General features: G+C 57.1%; 9 protein-coding genes across 9 annotated transcripts; 5 read left to right on the top strand and 4 right to left on the bottom strand.

Moving 5' to 3' along the window:
- Positions 1-334: 334 nt before the first annotated feature.
- On the top strand, positions 335-508 carry PHYSODRAFT_373870 (hypothetical protein; the record flags this gene model as incomplete). Its single annotated transcript, XM_009529696.1, has 1 exon — positions 335-508. A coding segment is annotated over one exon (174 nt), but the record flags the coding sequence as incomplete, so codon positions are not given.
- PHYSODRAFT_503825 (hypothetical protein) lies at positions 509-784 on the top strand (the record flags this gene model as incomplete). Its single annotated transcript, XM_009529695.1, has 1 exon — positions 509-784. One exon carries the CDS (start codon positions 509-511, stop codon positions 782-784), a length of 276 nt encoding a protein of 91 aa, XP_009527990.1.
- A 1,609-nt stretch (positions 785-2,393) lies between these two features.
- PHYSODRAFT_255505 (hypothetical protein) lies at positions 2,394-3,224 on the bottom strand (the record flags this gene model as incomplete). Its single annotated transcript, XM_009529694.1, has 1 exon — positions 2,394-3,224. One exon carries the CDS (start codon positions 3,222-3,224, stop codon positions 2,394-2,396), a length of 831 nt encoding a protein of 276 aa, XP_009527989.1.
- Positions 3,225-4,194: 970 nt separating this feature from the next.
- PHYSODRAFT_498049 (hypothetical protein) lies at positions 4,195-5,064 on the bottom strand (the record flags this gene model as incomplete). The annotated part of the gene is made up of 1 exon (XM_009529693.1): positions 4,195-5,064. The coding sequence occupies one exon, from the start codon at positions 5,062-5,064 to the stop codon at positions 4,195-4,197; it is 870 nt and encodes a 289-aa protein (XP_009527988.1).
- Positions 5,065-7,936: 2,872 nt separating this feature from the next.
- On the bottom strand, positions 7,937-9,274 carry PHYSODRAFT_332657 (hypothetical protein; the record flags this gene model as incomplete). Its single annotated transcript, XM_009529692.1, has 4 exons — positions 7,937-8,422; positions 8,489-8,736; positions 8,808-9,165; positions 9,200-9,274. 4 exons carry the CDS (start codon positions 9,272-9,274, stop codon positions 7,937-7,939), a joined length of 1,167 nt encoding a protein of 388 aa, XP_009527987.1.
- Positions 9,275-10,793: 1,519 nt separating this feature from the next.
- Positions 10,794-11,627, top strand: PHYSODRAFT_332656 (hypothetical protein; the record flags this gene model as incomplete). Its single annotated transcript, XM_009529691.1, has 1 exon — positions 10,794-11,627. One exon carries the CDS (start codon positions 10,794-10,796, stop codon positions 11,625-11,627), a length of 834 nt encoding a protein of 277 aa, XP_009527986.1.
- Positions 11,628-11,778: 151 nt separating this feature from the next.
- Positions 11,779-12,336, top strand: PHYSODRAFT_332655 (hypothetical protein; the record flags this gene model as incomplete). The annotated part of the gene is made up of 1 exon (XM_009529690.1): positions 11,779-12,336. One exon carries the CDS (start codon positions 11,779-11,781, stop codon positions 12,334-12,336), a length of 558 nt encoding a protein of 185 aa, XP_009527985.1.
- Positions 12,337-12,468: 132 nt separating this feature from the next.
- PHYSODRAFT_500398 (hypothetical protein) lies at positions 12,469-13,818 on the bottom strand (the record flags this gene model as incomplete). Its single annotated transcript, XM_009529689.1, has 2 exons — positions 12,469-12,564; positions 12,640-13,818. 2 exons carry the CDS (start codon positions 13,816-13,818, stop codon positions 12,469-12,471), a joined length of 1,275 nt encoding a protein of 424 aa, XP_009527984.1.
- A 571-nt stretch (positions 13,819-14,389) lies between these two features.
- PHYSODRAFT_315405 (hypothetical protein) lies at positions 14,390-19,231 on the top strand (the record flags this gene model as incomplete). Its single annotated transcript, XM_009529688.1, has 2 exons — positions 14,390-17,125; positions 17,303-19,231. 2 exons carry the CDS (start codon positions 14,390-14,392, stop codon positions 19,229-19,231), a joined length of 4,665 nt encoding a protein of 1,554 aa, XP_009527983.1.
- Positions 19,232-19,243: the final 12 nt, after the last annotated feature.

Here is a 19,243-nt window from a genome sequence, read left to right as displayed (position 1 = left end):
TTTTTTTACAAGCCCCACTGTCCTTAGGACGCTTGAAGGCCAACTAGTAGCTGGAGAGTCTGTCTGGATGCGACCAACGGGGATACCGCCCTATATTGAGCTATACAAGAAGCTTGACCAGCAGCAAAGGTCAATTGATGAGCTGCCTGGCAAACTGGGGCAGAGAATGGAGCATGTACTTGAGAAAAAGGGTGTGACAGCGGGCAATATTACGAGAGAGTTATTGCGTGATGAAATTCGATCGTTGTTAGACGAAGTTGGGCTCCAACAACGTCCGTCGATCAACGCCGTAGTGCCAGCGCCAGTTCCAGTGCACCAGTATCATGTCTGGGGCGGGAAATTTCATGTGCTACCTAGAGAATTTAGTTTTCCGAGTATCGATCCCCTTGGGGCATGGATGCTATGGTGGTTCGGAAATCCAAAGCTCAACTACCCCCCGTACAAAGGAATACCATCGGACGACCTGGATACACCGCAGATAAAAGCGACGCTGTCAGAATGGTCAATTATGATGCGGCACATTATGAATGGGATCGAGGCCAAGCTGGACGCACCTATGCCAGAAATCCGTGACAAGAAACACGCTATTGAGCTTTTCAACATAGGATACGGTACACTGCGGTTAAAGCCAAGCAAACGTAAGCGAAGAGCTGAACAGCTTAAGCTTACAACTGTTTTGAGACTCATCCGACAAGCCGATCAAGAGCGAAACGAAGAAGACAGTCAGCCGCCCAAGCCTCAGGGACACACAAGCCAATCCGAGTGTCCGAGATTGGCAAGCTAGTAGTAGCTATAATCAAACAGTACACCCATTTACATTCGTGTTAGTACAGTCGAGCTGATCGCAGTAGTGCAATGGAGCGTAAAGCTAGCAAACCTTGCTGGCGTACAGGGTATCCTAAAACCAAAGTTGTTAGCGTAAGTTTTATAGCCATTTAGCAACAACAAACACAAACCTGGTAGCTCGTGAAGTCGCCGCCTAGAACTCGGCTGTCGACTGTTGCAGTCACCGCTTAGTCGATGTTGCCTGCCGGACTGCACGGGACCTCTGTACCTATGTATGGCACTTCAATAAACTTTTAGCCAATCAAATTGTGCCTTGATACCGTCGCAGAATCCATCTTACGTTTTCGCAAGTCAATTGAATGTAGATAACGTGCCCAATGTTCCGCTTAATCTCCTTTGCTTAAACCTTGGTTGATGCTGGAAGACTCGATGCTCGACTCCAGGGCCATAAGGGGCACGCTGCTGCGAGAGCCGGAGGCAGTGGCCAAGACAAGCGCCAAATGCGATCAAAAGTGTTTCCTGGTGAATCCAGCCACCATAGGGACACTGCCACACTGGCAACCGAGGCGCTGGTGGCGCACGAAACCGCTATCGATGAATAATGCCCGCGCTATCAGCGCCGTACGGAGGCACGAGGGCATCACGCGCGGAATACCTGCGCTCTGATCCAACTGCAGGATCCGCTCCCTGCTCACGCGCGTGGCGTTCTGCGCAAGGGCGGGGGGGGCAATTAAAAATGTTTGGTGGCGAGTGGGCGGGAGGTTAGAAAGGCAAGATAAAAAACGAAGCGCAAACGATGCAGTACTGAAATTGAATTGGGACCCTGTTGCACATGATGAAACGTTGAAGCTTCTACCTTTTCTCAGATTTTCGAACAACAGCTTGTAGCGGTGGGAGCGGCGCTCAGCCTCATTTCTCTTGCCGCGCGTGGCGGCGTGGAGACTAAGCAAGACTTGGCAGACTAACGTGCGTCAGGCTCCGATTTTCGCTTTGCTCTTAGCCTGGTCTACTTTGTGCATGGAACGTAGCAGAATAAGATGTTTGGCGTCTCAAGTCGACAGGTTCCTGTGACTTTACGCGGTGAATTTCATGCTCGTCAGATTAAGTCTTGTCCCGAAGTACGTCTGCCATTTGATCATACGACTTACTGCGATGCTTCAAGGCAAGAAGGCTTATGCTTCGTGCGCAGCGATGGCTTTGAACCGCGGCGCGAGCAGATTCGGCGAGCAAGATAGCAAGTTATCCGAGAAGCATGGGCAAGTGAAGCGAATGAGCTGTGCTGGCAACAGTGCCGGCATCCTACGTGTACCACTTCAAAGAATCGAACAAACTATCGTGTTCAACATGTGCTGGATCTGCGTGTATCGCATGGTCCAGAGTTTGCGCACGTCGTGTTGGATTTCATCGATGATTCATATTGTGAGCATGGCGGGGGGAAATATCACAAAAAGACACGGTAGCCAAACCAATTTATGTGTGGCGTGTGAAACCATGTTTGACCACTATTAACAGCATTGACACGGGTGTAATGCCGCATTCACCTCTGTATCCAACTACACCATACCGCAGTCGCGTAGCACAGTCCCACCGGGTCGTTTGGACGCCAATTACTCCAGCAGCAACGGGTGCGCGAGCAGATCGGAAGTCGACGGGCGTTCCACTGGATCACATCGCAACAACGCTGACATAAGCTCGCACACCTCCTCGGAAACATCAGACGGCACTTTCCATGCCTTGATCACGCCACGGACTCCGAGCTGGAGGAAGCCGGCAAAATCGGTCTCACTTTCCGACGCCTGGTTCACTAACGGCGACCCGGTCAGCATCATGAAGAGCACAATGCCCAGTGACCACATGTCGGCGGCGACAGGCGCATATGCCTCGCCCGCCACCACCTCAGGGGCCATGTAGTTAGCCTTGCCCAATGCTCCGACGCACGTGCGATCAGCATCAGTGGCGAGTCCGAAGTCCGAGAGCTTGCACACACCGTCGCGCAGCAACACGTTCTCGAGCGACACATCTCGGTGCGCGATGCCGTTCGAGTGCAGGAAGTGCAGGCCGAGCGTGACCTGGCGGAACAGCCGCAGTGCCTCATGCTCCGGCACTCGGCCGTTCGGCGAGCCACGCACTCGGTCCCAGAGGTCTCCCTCGGAGCAGTGCTCCATGACGGCGAACCAGGACTCGTTGTGCAGGAATTCCTGGCGGAAGTGGACGATATTGGGGTGCGGCGGCAGCGCCAGCAGTTTGGTGATGGCGCGTCGCTCGTGCCACGGGTTGTCGGCGTTCGGTTGCACGGCGAGCAGCGTGGTGGCCAGCTCGAGAGAGGCCTGTTTGATGGCCACGAGCTCGTCGTCGTTGTGCGTGTCCTCGCAGGCACAGACGGAGCCGTAGAGGGCGTCTCCGATCTTGTGCTTGAGGCGGTAGCGCTGGCGGATCATGATGGTTTCCGTTCGTTGGTCGGTACGGTGCCAATTCAGGACTGAGCTTGAAGAGCAAATCCGCACGAAAAGCTCGAGGTGACGCTGGTAAGTCCGGAGAGGACGCACAAAATGTCAAAGCTACAAATTTTGTTACCGTTCATCTTCTGCTGGAAGACGAGCCTGTTTGTCATGCACTGCTGGGTCGGTCTGGAGTAGTTGTGGCGCCTTGGTGAGCTTTTTGATCGAGTACTGGATTGATTTCGCTCTAGAGCAGCTCGAGCGCGCGACGATCTTACTCCTAATTGATTTTGCGACTGTCATATATATCACTGGGAGGTATAAGAGCGAAAGTATCTTGAACGCACCTCACTTTGCAAGCAGCTCACTAGGGCCAGAGCAACTGAGATCGTTACATACTAAGGCTCGGGTTTGTGTAGACTAACTCAGTAAGACCATCGGGTGACAGTGATGCATTCAAAGGCGTGCGGGCGCTTTCTAACCCCACACCATCACGCAAGTCAAAGTTGAAGTTGTTGTGTTGACCATGTCTGCTGTAGCAACATAACAACTTCAAGGTGGAGTCACATGTTAGATGCATGCCCACGAGCGCAAGTCAAGATGTAAGTTAGCTTCAGAAAAGAAGCAGTTAATCAACCCTTCTTTCCAGTCTCCCGAGGCTCTCACACAGAGTTGGGCACTCTGAACTGCTGCCTCGATACGTACTCCTGCTGCAGATGACGACTGGGGATGGAGTCGTCATCCCTTGGCCACCCAGTTCTCAGTCTGCGTTTGATCGCGTGCACATAACTACGAGGTCTCATTTGAGTTCAGCCGGAGAGTTCTCTGTTCTCGCAATACTTTAATGGAGCTTTGGCGCTAGAACAGCCTGGTGAACTTACACTTCGTCCGGCATCCAGCCGAGTGTCAACTAGTGAGACGGGGAAAACAGTCCTTCTTGATAATTACACTTCCACTCGAATAACGTTATTCACTCACATGGAGAATTCGATCCTACTTCAACACCTTCCAATCCCAGAAGCCCTGCTAGCTTGTCGGCCGTGGGCCACTCGCTCGGCGTGAGGCTGAGCAGCTTGTCCAGCAGCGTCGTCGTGGCCGGCGACACGCTGGACGCGAGCCCCCACGAGTCGATGACCTTGGCCACGCCCATCTCGCAGAAGGCGCCGAACGCGCGGTTCTGCCGCGACGCGCTGGACGTGAGCGGCGAGCCCGTGAGCATGATGAAGAGCATGATGCCGAGCGACCACATGTCGGCCGCGAACGCGTCGTACGCCTCCTGGTTGACCACCTCGGGCGCCATGTAGTAGGCCTTGCCCACGGCCTCGCCGCGGCCGCGCAGTGGCTCGTCCGTGCTGAGCCCGAAGTCGCCGATCTTGCACGTCCCGCGGCAGTAGAAGACGTTCTCCAGCGACAGGTCGCGGTGCGCGATGCCGTGCGCGTGCAGGAAGCGCACGCCGCGCACGCACTGCGCGAAGAGCTGCAGCGCCTCGCGCTCGGGCAGGCGGTTCTTGGGCGCGGCCTCCAGCAGGTCCCACAGGTCGCCGCCCGGGCAGAACTCCATGACCACGCACCACGTGTCCTGCGCGTGCAGGAACTCGCCGCGGAAGCGCACGACGTTCGGGTGCGGCGGCAGCGCCATGAGGCGCGCCACCACGCGGTGCTCGCTCCAGGGGTTGTCCACGTTGCGGCTGCGGCGCAGCGCCGCCATTGCGCGCACCAGCGACACCTGCTTGATGGCCACCAGCTCGTCGCCGCGCTGCGCGTCCTCGTAGAGCCCCACGGGCCCGTACAGCGCCTCGCTCAGCGGGCGGCGCGCACGGAAGCGGTCGGCGAACAGCATCGGGCTGCTGGGGCGAGGGGAGGGGGGTCTGTGTTGGTCGGTTGTGCGCTTCTGTGAGCTGCACTGTCGCCGTCGAGCGCGGATTCGGTTGTGAGCGTTCGTGCTAACGGCGGCGGAAATGCTATTGCGGCCGTCGAAGGAAATGGTATTGTTCGGCGGGCGGCCCGGGTCGCAGACGCGGCGCGCTTGCGGCAACGTGCGCCGCCTCGCGCACCGCAAGGTCAGGCGCGTCCTGGCTGGGCCCGAAAATGCTTTGGGCGCTGAACCCGGGCCGGGCAGTCCAGCGACCCTCGGAACCGTCAGCGGGACGTAGGATCGGCTGGGCACGGCAGCGGGGGCTCGGACTTGGGCTTAACTCTTTCACTTTAAGCTGGAAAGCTGCGGAGGGCTCCAGGACTTCTGACAAGGATGCCAATGTGTAGACGACAGCGAAGGTGTTCTGGAGCGCATGTGAGGGCAGTGCCCTCGGGACTCCGGTCCATGGTGAATTGCCGGGTGATCCTGCGCCACGGGATACTGGCTGCGTTTGTCAACGGCTCCTGGCAACTCTTTCGGCCTCGGAATCAGCCTCGTCCTGTTTGACTCCGATTCGGAGCTCTTGGGCCAAGAGTCTTGGTCTTGGGCGCTGCTTGGACTTGGACGTGAAGCTCTGCTCTGAGCTGACATGTGAGCTCGAGCCTCAAGTCGAGGGGCGTGGTGCTGCGGAGGCTGCGACGCTATTGCGCCACGTTTGGGACGGGAGCTAAAGCCACCAAGATCCGTCCGCACAAACTGAAGTATTGGATAGAGCTTGTTCCGCTAAGGGCCTTCACCATGTAGTTCACACCGGAACTGTTGCAAATATGGTGGCCCTCTCCCCTGAATGAGCAACCTAGTAGAGAAAGCCCCAAATTGTGCGGTGGCACGATGCAGCTTGAGGAAGCGGGAGTTGGACGGCTTGACGGACTTCGACGGAGCGACAAGCCGGGTCGATGAAAGCAGATTTTAACTTGTTTGTTGCTTAGCGGTGTTTTCTCGAAGTGAGGTCTCCTGCCTGCTGGCGGCAGGAGACCCTTCGCTATGGATCTTGCCGTTGCGAAACGGACTAACTCCGCCACACGACCTGAAGAAACTCGATTAACTTCAAGACAAATAGAGGCCCCTCAGAGAGGACGTTCTGCTGAATTGAAGTAACTCTGAATGCATGTCACTTGATGTTATCCTTGTTGTTTCTTGTTCTTGAGTCTTGCTGATGCTCGGCTTGGCAGATTGTTGGCTCTTCGATGGAATTCTCTGATCAATCCTGGCACCGAGAGCAGATTTTCTGTCGGCTCCCACGTGATGTCATCGTCTCGGCCTACCCACTTGCACTGGTACTCTTCGACACCTTTCTTCGAGATGCGATGGCCCATGATGGCCTCGATCAAATGGCCTTCGGAACCATCCTTAAGTCGTACAGGTGGAAGGGTCGTGTCGCGACTGACACCGGATTTGTCCTTCAGGAATTTTTTCAGGACCATGGTGTGAAACACGGGGTGCAAGCTCAATTCTTTAGGCAAATTGAGCTTGTACGCCGATCCGTCATGGTGAACTTCGATGACCTCGTATGGTCCAATCCACCGAGCCGCAAATTTTCTTCGGACTGCCCCAATATTCGCAGGAGTCAGATTTTGAGTTGAGATCAGCACCATTTCACCGACTTCAAACTTCTGCTCCCGTCGACCTCTGTCGTACAGCAATTTCATTTTTTCTGCCCCTCGCCGCGCTTTAGCTTGTAAATCTCGCAGAATCTCTTGCTGGGCTGCCACAAATTTGGTCGCTGTCGCTGGAAGCTCGTCTGGCAGGTGCAAATCAGCAGGTAGGCGAGGTTCATAGCCCAAGTCAGCACGGAATGGACTCATCTGGATTGTAGCTTGATATTGACGGTTGTAAGCGAACTCTGCCAGAGCTAGGTGCTTGTCCCAGTCGTTCTGGAAGCCGCTCACATAGTGACGCAGGTAAGTAGCTAGCACAGCATTGAGTCGTTCAACTTGTCCATCCATCCGCTGATGGTGAGCTGACGCCATCTTCAGCTTAGTTCCCAGGATCTTGGCACTGGATTATCTTTGAAGCTGTCCATATCCGTCGTCTGCTGCCGCTGAGCTTTGTCGGTTTGTTTCTTGCTGACTCCGTGAGCTACCCCGCTACTCCCAGCTTGCTCATTTAGGACTTCCTGGTAGAGTGCGTTAATTGTCTCGGGTGGGACGAGTGCGATGAAATCCACGTCTTTCTGCCGCACGAGCTTGTCAGCTTTCTTGAAATTAATTACCTTCGTCATCCCGAATTGCCTGCAGTAGTGATAGCTTCTACCCACGTGCTCGCTCTTCGGTGATGACTGCTTGAGGGCTTCTTTGACGAACTCCTCCTTTGTATACACGCGATCTGTCTCCCAGTCGATAACAGGATTCCGCGCGCGCTTCCAGGGTACGCCCAGCATCAATTCGCACTGGTTAGGAATGTGACAGAGCTGGAAGTCCGCTGTATAACCTGGGATATTGTCGACGAAGACTGTCAGCTTGATCGTTTGATTTTTAATCGATTCCGTCTTGCCGTTTTGCGTAGGTCAGCTCCATCAACCCCAAGTCTTTTACGTACTGACCCCAGTTCATTTTCTCCACATACTCCATTGAAACTCCACAAAAGTCAGCACCTTCGTCAAAGAATGTCTTCGCAATCTGAATCTCGTCTTCACGAACGCAGCTAACGTTTTTTATCAAATACGTTGCTGGTAGAGGCTTCTCCTCGGTACGCCGCTGGAAGTAGAGCGAATTAGCCGCCGTACCAGGGTCAAAGACCCAATTCTCGCGGCTACTAGTGGCTGTGTTGGGCCTTAGGACGCCATCCCTTAGGCCAGCTAGTTTAAATCCCCCTTGAGCTTCGCAATGTCACTCTGGATCATGCTGAGAACAGACCACAGCTTCTTTTCCTCGGATTCAGCGTTTGTTTTGGATACAGCCGCAGCACCTTTGCCCTTGTTCTTGTTGTTGTCTTTCAGCCATTTCGGCTTCAGCTCGGGGTGTAGCATCCAGCAGCGCTCTTTAGTATGCCCCTTCTCCGTGCACCACGACGACGTGCACTTTGCTGCGTCCATCTTCTTATCCTGCTTTGGAGGGAAGGACTTGCTGCTTTTGCTGCTTTTATCATTCGATCGAGCGACTTCGCGTGGGTTCAGCGTTCGCGAGGCTTCAATTAGCTCGTCTAGCGTGTCGAACGACTTCGTCTTGAGAAGATGTAGCAGTTGCACAGACGATAGTCCCTGTTTGTATCGAAGTATCTTGATGTACTCAGAGACGCCTGCCGTGCGTGCTAGCCGGCGAAATTCATCGTTGTACGTGTCCAACTAACGATTGCCTTGCGCGCAGCTAAAGAATTGAGCCACCAAATCTTCTTGGTGGGAGCGTGTCACGAACCGTTGCTTCATCTTGCGGATGATGTGGCTCCAGCGCTGTTCGCCGTGATATTCCCGGAGAAACCAGTCCTTTGCTTTCCCTTGGGTGTGGTTCATCATAAGTTCTCCGACGCGATAATCGACCTGCTGATGAAAATTTAGGCCGATCGCTGCGTACCACTTGATCATATTGAGGACATAGACTTCAATATCCTCACTTGTTTCACCGCTGTAAATTGGAGCTTCATGTTGTCGGATGCAAGTCGCTAGTCGTGTCTCCAGCTCTTTTCTATCGTAGACCGGCGTGTTGGGAGGCATACGCCCACCCACTCCGCACCTGAATTCTCGTCCATGCCCGTGACTACAGGAGTTGCAGAACTTGCAGCTGGCATCGTGACTGCAGGACTTGCTGCTTGTTGCCCCGTGCTGGTCGTGTTGGCCGATAGCAGTTGCACTTGCTGCCGCAAGGTAGCCACCTCCGACTGGAGTTGCGTGATAACAGCTTCCTGTGTACTTTGTCGGGTTTCATTTTGGTGCGCATATTCTTGAAGCTGCTCGATCACTTGCTGCAGCAGCTCCTGGTTTGCCCTGATCTCCTTGTAGTTGTCCTGTTGCCGGCGCTCGGTGCGATTGGCGAACTTCGTGACGGAGTCGAGCATGAGACTTTGGTCTCGTTGTAGATCGTTGATTGCCTTCTACCCAAAACAGCTCGCACTTGCGCGATCTCACCGGCTCGGAGCTCTTCTTCCTCGCTTCTTCCTCACCCACGCTGTTGTAGTCTTCAACGGCATCTGCTTTCATCATAATAACCTTCGTGGAAGGCTACAATGTTGCAAATATGGTGGCCCTCTCCCCTGAATGAGCAACCTAGTAGAGAAAGCCCCAAATTGTGCGGTGGCACGATGCAGCTTGAGGAAGCGGGAGTTGGACGGCTTGACGGACTTCGACGGAGCGACAAGCCGTGTCGATGAAAGCAGATTTTAACTTGTTTGTTGCTTAGCGGTGTTTTCTCGAAGTGAGGTCTCCTGCCTGCTGGCGGCAGGAGACCCTTCGCTATGGATCTTGCCGTTGCGAAACTAACTCCGCCACAGGAACATACGAACGAGGGCCAGCATGGCGAGACTGGCAACAAAGTGCAAGTACTGTATTTGATAGCCAGAGCCCAAACACGCGAACGCTGAGCAATTTGCTCGGGAGCAAGCAAACGGGATAAGCCGTGCTGACCGGTCAGCGGATATCGTTGCGCCGCCGGTGGTGGATCTAGTGCAATCATTTGCGGTCTGAGCTCGTGGAGCCCTGGTCTCGTCTGCTACGATAGATTTCAAAGCGTATGCAAGCTGTGCCCGGTTGCCCCGTGGTATGTAGATGCAGACGTCGCGATGCGAGGACTCCACCTCGGCGAGGTGGAGTCCTGGTGTTTTCATCCGCTTTGCTTATCCGTTTGCTGCTCCTTGTAATTTGATTGGGAGTGTGCTGGAGATGACGACTTGCGTTTCTCTGGCGGGACGTTGAAGCTCCGTCTTTTCTACTTTTTCTCAAGCTTTGAACAAGGCCGCTGCGCGCAACAGGCGCTCTGGACACGCTTCCTGCAACGCGCTGCAGGCTGAAAGTTGTGTACGTGCAGTCTCTCCTGTAAGCAGGAGCAAAACTACCGAGTTAATGCATCGAGTATCTTCGTCAAAGAGGGCCAACGCATTTACGCCTCGCGTTTAGTGAACGCAGTGCAAAGCTGTTGCGGCGTCAGCATCCACACCCGTGCTCCGCTGATCCAATCGTGCAGTAGGTGGCACGGGCAGGGCGCCAGCGCCATGCTGGCTCGCGCGGGAGTGTCCGGCGATCTCAGCTGTGGCCACGGCTCGTAGTTGTTGCTGGAACGGCTTTGTATACGTAACGAGCTCGCGTAGCGGACTAACGGGCATGAACAAAAATACTATGCTGAGTGCTTGGCCAGCAGCTCGCTAGGTTGATCGCAAGCATGCCCGCGCAAGACGAGTGCTCCGCTGAAGAGGTCAACTTCGTGAAGCTTCGGTGCCCTAGCCGTCGGTATCCAAGACACTGGACGTATCTTGCCCGTGCCTCGTACAGTATTTTAACTCGTCGAAGTTCGACGAGGCTTCTTTCAGCGGTTCGAGTCGAACCGCTGAAAGAAGCCACCGCCGACTGACTCACCTGTCGCTCTTGAACTTTTGGTAGTGAACTTTGAAGTTGGACTCGATGCATCGCCCCACATTGCACTTAGAGCTCAGTCCTAAATTGGTCCGCAACAACCAAACAAGCTGAGTTGTGCCCAGCCCACACTTATCACCACCAAGCCAGACAAGCCATGATCCGCCAGCGCTACCGCCTCAAGCACAAGATCGGAGACGCCCTCTACGGCTCCGTCTGTGCCTGCGAGGACACGCACAACGACGACGAGCTCGTGGCCATCAAACAGGTCTCTCTCGAGCTGGCCACCACGCTGCTCGCCGTGCAACCAAATACCGACAACCCGTGGCACGAGCGGCGCGCCATCACCAAACTGTTGGCGCTGCCACCGCACCCCAACATCGTCCACTTCCGCCAGGAATTCCTGCACAACGAGTCCTGGTTCGCCGTCATGGAGCACTGCTCCGAGGGAGACCTTTGGGACCGAGTGCGTGGCTCGCCGAACGGCCGAGTGCCAGAGCATGAGGCACTGCGGCTGTTTCGACAGGTCACGCTTGGCCTGCACTTCCTGCACTCGAACGGCATCGCCCACCGGGACGTGTCGCTGGAGAATGTGCTCCTGCGTGGCGGCGTGTGCAAGCTCTCGGACTTCGGACTCGCCACCGATGCAAGGCGCATGTGCACTGAAATGGTGGGCAAGACCAACTACATGGCGCCCGAGGTGGTGGCGGGCGAGACGTATGCACCGGTCGCCGCCGACATGTGGTCGCTGGGCGTTGTGCTCTTCATCATGCTGACGGGGTCGCCTCTAGTGCATCGAGCCTCGGAGGAAGACAACGACTTCGTCGCCTTCCTGCAGCTCGGCGTCCGTCGCGTGGTCAAGGCGTGGAATATGTCCCCTTTCATCTCGGAGGACGCGTGCAACCTCGTTTCGGCGCTGCTGCGGCGTGATCCAAGTCAACGCCCTTTGACACGCGATCTACTCGCACACCCACTGCTGAACAACATTTAGCCGTCGAGCAGCGATTGTATTTTATCGATTGAATGCATGTCCGTCTCCTGCTTGCAGATACATGTGCGCGCTTTGCCGTAGTTATGACGCTTTTTGACGGCGTTGAACTAGGTTGGAGACTCTTGTCAAAACGATTCCTCGAGGTCAAGAAATGGCGATCTTCAAGCGGCGCGTGTGGTGTATCCAACACAGATCCCGTTCCAGCCAATCAGCGCATTCTGCCAAAATAGAGCCCGCCAACGTGTTCGACCCGCTCGCGGTGCTGGAGGCCGAGTACGCGGCCGTGCTCGCGCAGAGCCGACCACCAGCTCCACCCACCGAGGCGTCTCAGCACCAGGCAGGTGACGCTGAATCCGCCGGCAGCGATAGCGACGAGGAGGAAAGCGCGGCGGTCGGAGGCTTCGAGGGGTACGCGCCGCTCCCGTCGTCCCCTTGCCACAGCGACAGCGACGCCGAGAGCCCCGAGAGGTCCCCAGACTACGAGGAGGACAATGCACAGAACGAAGAGGACGCTGGACAAGCTGAGACAGCGGCAAAGGCCCAGGAGGACGCAGCGCTGCAGGAGGACAAGCGGCTGGCCATCATCCAGAGCATGCAGCAGGTGAAGCTGCGTCCGCCACCGTGGGCAGAGGCCGCGAACCTGACGGACGACGAGTTGGTCAACCTGGTGCAGAAACAGCTTGGGCTGACGAACAGCCCGGCAAAGTAACAGAAAGGGAAGGGTCAATTTTATTGCTGGGTAGACATTCTGTCTTCTATGCCTGCCAGGCATTGCCTGGACGTGTGCGGGGCACTCTATTTCATTCGTAGCTGAGACGGAGGTTTAGTACTGCAGCACCACTTACTTGCGCAGCAACACGGCGCTGGTCACCGCAGCGGCCGCGACTGCAGTGGCAAGATAGCGCAGCGCCGGCTCCTCTGGCAGCCAGAAGCTGGGCTTGAACAGCGGGCAGCCGCGCACCTCGCTCTCCGTCGAGTTTTCCTTGCGGTAAGGCAACGGCTCGCCAGTCACAGCGTCAACCAGAGCTTCATCCGCAGGCAGTACGCAAGTGCCGCCGCCAACGCGAGAGACGTACATCATCTTGACGCTGTCGGGGATGTGCGGCAGGTTGAAGGCCTTGCCGTTCTCGGCCTTCGCCTCCATCTTCGCGAGAAGCGCTGCAGACGGCGTGCGGTCGACGGCGATCGACGACTTGATGGTCATCTTGTGCGACGTAGGGAAGCAGTGGTGCACCAGCGACACAACCTCTTGCACATGCTGCTCCTCGACGAAGAGCACGGCGTTCGGACCGGCGTCGAACGTGTACGCGGCCTGCACGCGGCCAGCCTGCTCGTTGTAGCGGTGCACAAGGCGGATGATCTGGCGAGACACGTCGTTCAGGTAGAAGATCGGCGGCGTGGTGTCGAGGCACGTGGCGTGGAACTGGTTGCTATCCTGCATGGTGAGCGCGCCAAAGGCCTGGAAGTCCCTCTCCAAGATGGCCTTCTCCATGATCTTCATCCGCTCGGGCACCAAGTGTTTGGCGCGGTAGGCCAGCAGCGGACTCGTGGCCTTGGTCGTCTGCATGCCGGTGGTGCTGCTTGTGTCCTTCTGCGCATCGTTCACCACGCAGACCACGGCACACAATCCCGGCCAGTGCAGCTCGTCCGCGACCTGCACAGCGCTAGAGTCGCGTCCGTCGGGCTGCTCTCCCTTCTGCCAGGCCACGAAGCCGCCGTCGAGACTCCTGCAGGCGGATCCAGAGCCCTGGCGCGCGATGGCCGACAGCTGGCCGGGATACTCTTCGTCGGCCTTGGAGAGACCGTAGAACTCGGCCAGCGCCGCCACGAGACACGCGTAGCCGGCAGCGGAGGACGCGAGCCCCGCCGCTGTCGGGAACGAGTTGGTGGACACGATGTGCAGGTGCTGCGTCGCATCACTGTCGCTGCCGCGCACGCGGATCGCCCACTGCTTCATCTCGCGCAGCACGATGGCCACGCGCTTGTTGATGGGCTGCTCCTGGCCATTGAGCCACAGGCGAGTGGTCTGCAGCTCCCGTCCGCCCGCGACGGACGTGGTGGTGCGCAGCTGGTCCTGGTGCAGCGTCACGCTCACGCTCGAATTGAGCGGCGTGTTGAGCGCCACGTCGTCCTTGCCCCAGTACTTGATGACCGCGATGTTGGTCGGCGCCGCGCACGTTGCCACCTTCATGGCTGCTAAAGTTGTAGTGTTGCAGTGCAGTGGGACGTGAGGTCCAAAAGCGGCTCCGCCACGTCAGACACGAATAGTGACTTATCTCGATAGAGTGACCCCGAATTTTATTGTTTGTCATTCAACCAAGGGAAGTCACTATTCACGCTCTAGCGTGCTATTCACCACTTCTTCGTGCCCGCCACTAGAGACCATGGGCGTAATCTCCGTGGGCGCCTCGCTGGGCGTGCGCGAGGCCCGCGCGAGCGCGCCGCCCGCGGCCACCACGCCCTCACCCAGCACCTCAGCGCGGCGCTCGTCCGCGTCCTCAGGCGCAGCCACCTCGTCCTCCGCAGTGCCCAACAGCCGCAAGAAGACGTCGAGGAAGCGTCTGGCCGGCGGCGCGTCCCACCCCAAGAAACGCAGCGCCGCGGCCAGCTATAGCTCGAATCCTGGACGCAGCGAGCGCGCGGCGGCCAGCACAGCAGCAGCAACAGCTTCAGGCGTGCCCGCGAGACGCAGCCCCAGTCCGAGCCCGCGCGAGTCCGCGGCGCTCAAGGCTGCGGCGGCCAACGTCACGCCGTCCGTGAGCATGGTCATCAACGGAAAGAAGCCCATTGGGCGCATGGTACACGTGCGCACGACCATGGATCCGCAGCGCCTCGCGCCGCACGTGATCGGCGTCAACGGCGGCAAACTCAACGCCATCATGTCGCGCGCGCGGTGCAGCATTAGCTACAGGAAGACGCAGTCGCAGGAGAGCGGCGCGCAGCAGGAGCAGCAGGACGAGGAGAAGCAGGCGCAGGCTCCTGACGGCGCGTACTTGATGGTGTTCATGATCTCGGCCAACACGGCCAAGCGGGTGGACGACGGCGTGCAGCTACTGCAGGCCGTGGTGGAGAGCACGGAGCAGCAGATGCGCAAGTACCAGCGCAGCAATGGGACCCAGGAGATACCGGACATTGACATCTACGCGGAGAAGGAGCAGGTGGAACAGAGTGAGCAGCAGGCGGACGAACAGGGTGCAGTGCAGGCGGATAACAGGCAGCAGGTGCAGAGGCCGAGTCGGAGTAGAAGCCGCAGTCGAAGTGCTGACCGAGACGAGAGGACTGGCGCAACACAGCAGCAGCGGCATCTTAAGCGCCGCCGAGAATGTGCTGGTGCTACTAGTGGTACGGCGAAACGCGGGAGAAGTAACGAGCCTCGCGAGTCGCACCGGTCGGAGCGGCATCCTCCTAGACGTGAGGACGAAGAGTGTAAAGAAGACAGAGAAGCTGCTGCAGCGGAGGCGGCAATGAGAGCGGAGGAAGAACGGAAGCTTCGCGATGAGAGGGAGGCGTTCCGGATACGACTGGCACGCACTATAATGATATCGCGGAGGTTGGAAGCTGAGGCCACGCGCGCTCGCGCGCAAGAGGCTGTGGAGCGTGATAAATATCTGCGGTTGCGGCGTCAGTTTGAGGAGATTGAGCACCGCAAGAAAGTTGCAGTGCTTGTGGTTAAGCAGCAGTGCAGTGCGATGGCTTCGGCATTGTCGACGTCGTCTCCGAGCAAGAAGAAGCAGCGTCTGCGTGAGATCGAGCGGCTAAGTATCGCCCATGACGCATGCCCACCTGCAGCCAGCCGCGTTCTTGCCCCCAACTTGCGTGGGTTCAAGGGTAAACGGCCGCTTGTTGGTAGATCGGTGGTTTCTGTGGCAAAGAATGGCTTGGCGGAGGATGATGACTTACTGCGTTTGGTCAAGAAGGTCCGGGCCTTTGGAAAAATGATCACTTCTGGGGGCGCAGAGGAACAAGAGGCAGAGGAGACTAATGCACACGATGATGCAGAGATCGTGGATGTTCCTTCGGGTGATGCAGATACGTTTGAATTTCCTAGCGAAGATGCCGATGTTTGTATGGAGAACGAGAACGGCGACTCAGTGGCTGAGGCTGGCTTGGAAATGATGGCGGATGTTGAAGATGGAGATGATGCGAGAAGCAATCCTAGGCGGGACTCTTTCCGTTCTACCTGGGAGATCCCAGGTCTTACGCGTGATCTGAATTTGATCCAAGATTATTCATCGGAGACGGACTGTAAGCTGCTACATTTCCTGGCAGGCGAGCGTCAGTACTTTTACCTGGAGCCGTTAATGAGCAGCTCGTCGTACTCGCACGACGTGGAGCGATGGCTTCTCACAGCTCATGATCTTCATATACTTCACCGATATATCTTGGACCGTGCTGACTTTGGGAAAGAACTTGTCCTGTGTGCCGAACGCCTGCGTGCTCTTGGGAATCTGGCCCCGCCTCTTCCCTCATCACCCGGCACGCAGACGCCTCTCAGCATTGAACTGGGTGTATTCGAGTCCTCGCGACATAAAGAGTGGAGTGAAATGCAGGATCAAATCGTTGAGTTACACTCGCTAGCGCTGGTGGCACACATGCTTGGCAAACACTATCTGGCGAGGCACGTGATCGGAAGCAGCCGCACCGCTGCCCACGTTGGTGCTAGCCACGAAAACCTTCTGGACGAGACAACTCTACAGTCTGATCTGTTCACGTACATTTTGCGGCCGATCCGATCCTCCGCTATCGAGTCCAGCCTGTTCGACTCGCTTCCGATCTCACTGGTGCGCGAAACCATTGAGCAGTGTCCTGAGGTCGTGAATCACGTGTTGCAGTGGAAAGGGAAGGATGATGTTCCTGATTTTCTGCGCGAGGTCGATCCCTGTGAACCCCCGATCGCCGAAGTAGCAGAGGTGGCTAACCAGCGGGTGCATCCCAGGAGTGGTTTCTTCTTACGAAACCTGTTGGTGAGACTTACGGCGTACATGCGCGATTTGGACTCGATCACGAAGCAGCTGGTGGTCACGCTGAAAGAGAAGCGTCCTGATCATCACAGGGAAAACGCTAACCACGTTAGTCTTCGTCGACAGCGCATCATCCAGCACGTGAATCGCTTAAAGTCTGTGACTACGAATGTGATCGTGGAAAACACAAAGCTGCAGCTTCACAAGTGGTGGATCCTCTTCGCTGAGAACTCTTGTGCGTGGTTTGATCCCGATGACGTGGATGACTTGGACGATAGATCCTACGACAAGTTCACGTGCCTCCAAGACGCGCTGTACATTTGGCACAACGAGGCGCTTCTGTACACAACTAAGGATGATTTCGTGGACCCTGAACGCGTCGACGAGTCTCCACTTGATCACAGTGACGAAGGAATTGTGGACAGCGGTTATAATACACGCGCTCGCGCTTCAGTTCCTCCAAGTCAGAACCCTACTTCAAGAGAGGAAGAGGTGGCTGCGCTGCTACGATTGACACCTGCAAATATGCGTGACGAGGTACAGAACCGGCCATTCACGCGGGATGAAGCGAAGCAATGCATCATGACACCGCTGAAGGTTGAGGAGGCTCGGACCGAGCTGGAGGAGTCGCTGGCGACAACGCGAGATTTGATGAGCGAGTTGGGGCACGCTGGGCCATGGCGTACTCACGTAGAGCACTCGAACACTCTCAAGCGCGAACTGGCGAAGCAAGTAGCGATTCAAAAGAAACTCGTGAATCACCAGTGGGCGCGATACTACACCAAGTATCAAGACTTTGCACCCGCACCTGCGCCGACAGCGAGCGTGGATCAAGAAGTCGCTGAGGAGGAAACGTCCGAGACACCTGAACGGCAGTCGCAGGCCGAACCCACCGCCGAAACTGGTGGTGATGCTATGGCGATGGCGATCGATTGGACTGGCGTGTTTGATCCTGATAAGGATGCCCCGGACGTGATCGAGATGAAGAAACTTCGTCACGAGATCACGCTGGCCAAGGATCAACTGCTGCGTGACATCAAGGGAGGCAACAAGAAGGGAACCGGCGCGACGTTGCGCTCTTCCTCGTTGAACGCCGACCAGAAAGCCCTCGTTGAGGAGTGCAAAGGGCTGGCCGCGTCTTGCATGCAAGCGTTGGGCAAGTTCCTTGGGTTGGAGGACACTGATGGAACCGATACCTCGACTACAAAATCGCCAAAACCAGCGCCGAAGCAGACGCGATCCGCTACGAAGGCTGCTCGAGCTGCGTCGACTCCCAAAGGAGATAAACCTGCTCGACGTCACTCGCATGGGTCCAAGAAGGCGAGCTCGCACTCCTCGAAGAAAAGTCCAGCGAACAGACGGCGGTGCGAGTCCATTCGCGTTGCGAAGGCGCTCGCAGTCTCACAAGCCAGTCTATTGCTGCCTATCATCCCGTCTTCAGGGTCGAAGACTTCGTCGTCCAGAGCCATGTCAGTGCGTAACAACGGCAGTAGCCGTAATCAGCGCTCGGACGGGAACTCACCTCTTCGAATGGGGTGCTCAGGCTGCCGCGATCTCCGACGTCGGTGCACTGGTTGTTCCGGCTGCTGTCTTCATTGCGTGTGCGTGAGCTGCGGGTGCCGGATGTGCTGCTCGTCGCGACTCTCGGCGGTGCAGAAAACCATGACGCACATGCTGGACCTGATCGAGTCCAACGAAGCCTGCAAGTGGATGAGCAACGCGTCTGCAGGCAACGAAGGGCGGCATTGTGGGATGCTGTTCTTCTGCCAGCAGTGCCATTGCTGCGAGGATCACTGCCCCTGCTTACTGGCGGGTTCAACTACCGAGCGGACCACGGCTGGACATCACGTATCTGCCACTCCAGCTTCTAATGCAGACTCGGCCGACTTCATAGCTTCACTCAACGCGTCTCTGAGGGGGACAGCCCCAGCGGCACCTTCTCGCAGGGAGCGGCGCTTCAAGATCAACCCCGTGGCAGCTCAGCGTCGTGGCGCCAATCCGGTGGCATCCGATGGTCTCGACAATGGGGAAGTAGCGCACTCTTCAGCAGCAGCTCACGGAGGCCATGGCGACTCAAGTGCAGACCGTGGCCCAGCGTTCCAAGCACGCAACGTTCACGGCGCTCGTGGCCGACTGCCGACATTCGACTGCGGCATCGAGGGCGCCTTCGGTCTCGGCCCGATGGATCAGCGCGCGCAGTGTCGCACGTGGCGGCCCGCGCCGTCCGACAAGAACGAGCAGGAGGATCTGTTCCGCGCGGCCCGCGTACGCATGAAGCTGGTGCGCTCGGCGTTCGCGAAGACCCCGGGCTTGGCATCAGGCTCCGGTTGCTTGGACGGTGAGCAGTTGTGGCAGCCCGAGCGCATTCGGATGATGTGGGAGCGGCGCGACTTCCACGGCGTGCTGGGTCTGCCGCGCGACGCGTCCATCCAGCAGATCAAGCGGCAGTACCGCAAGCTGGCGTTGAAGCTGCACCCCGACAAGGCCTCGGATACTTCCGCGTCGCTGGAGTCCACGGTCGCTGAAGCGGGCAAGAACGTTGGGGCCAGCAACTCGGGCAAGCGCGTGGACGCGTTCGTGGCGGTGACTCACTCGTACAAGATTCTGCTCGGAGACGTCGACGCTATGAACGGGCTCCGGTAAGTTTGGTGTGAA

The sequence above is a fragment of the Phytophthora sojae genome, assembly GCF_000149755.1.
Source record: "Phytophthora sojae unplaced genomic scaffold PHYSOscaffold_4, whole genome shotgun sequence".
Taxonomy (NCBI): Eukaryota; Oomycota; class Peronosporomycetes; order Peronosporales; family Peronosporaceae; genus Phytophthora; species Phytophthora sojae.
This window is presented reverse-complemented; position numbering and strand designations above follow the sequence as displayed.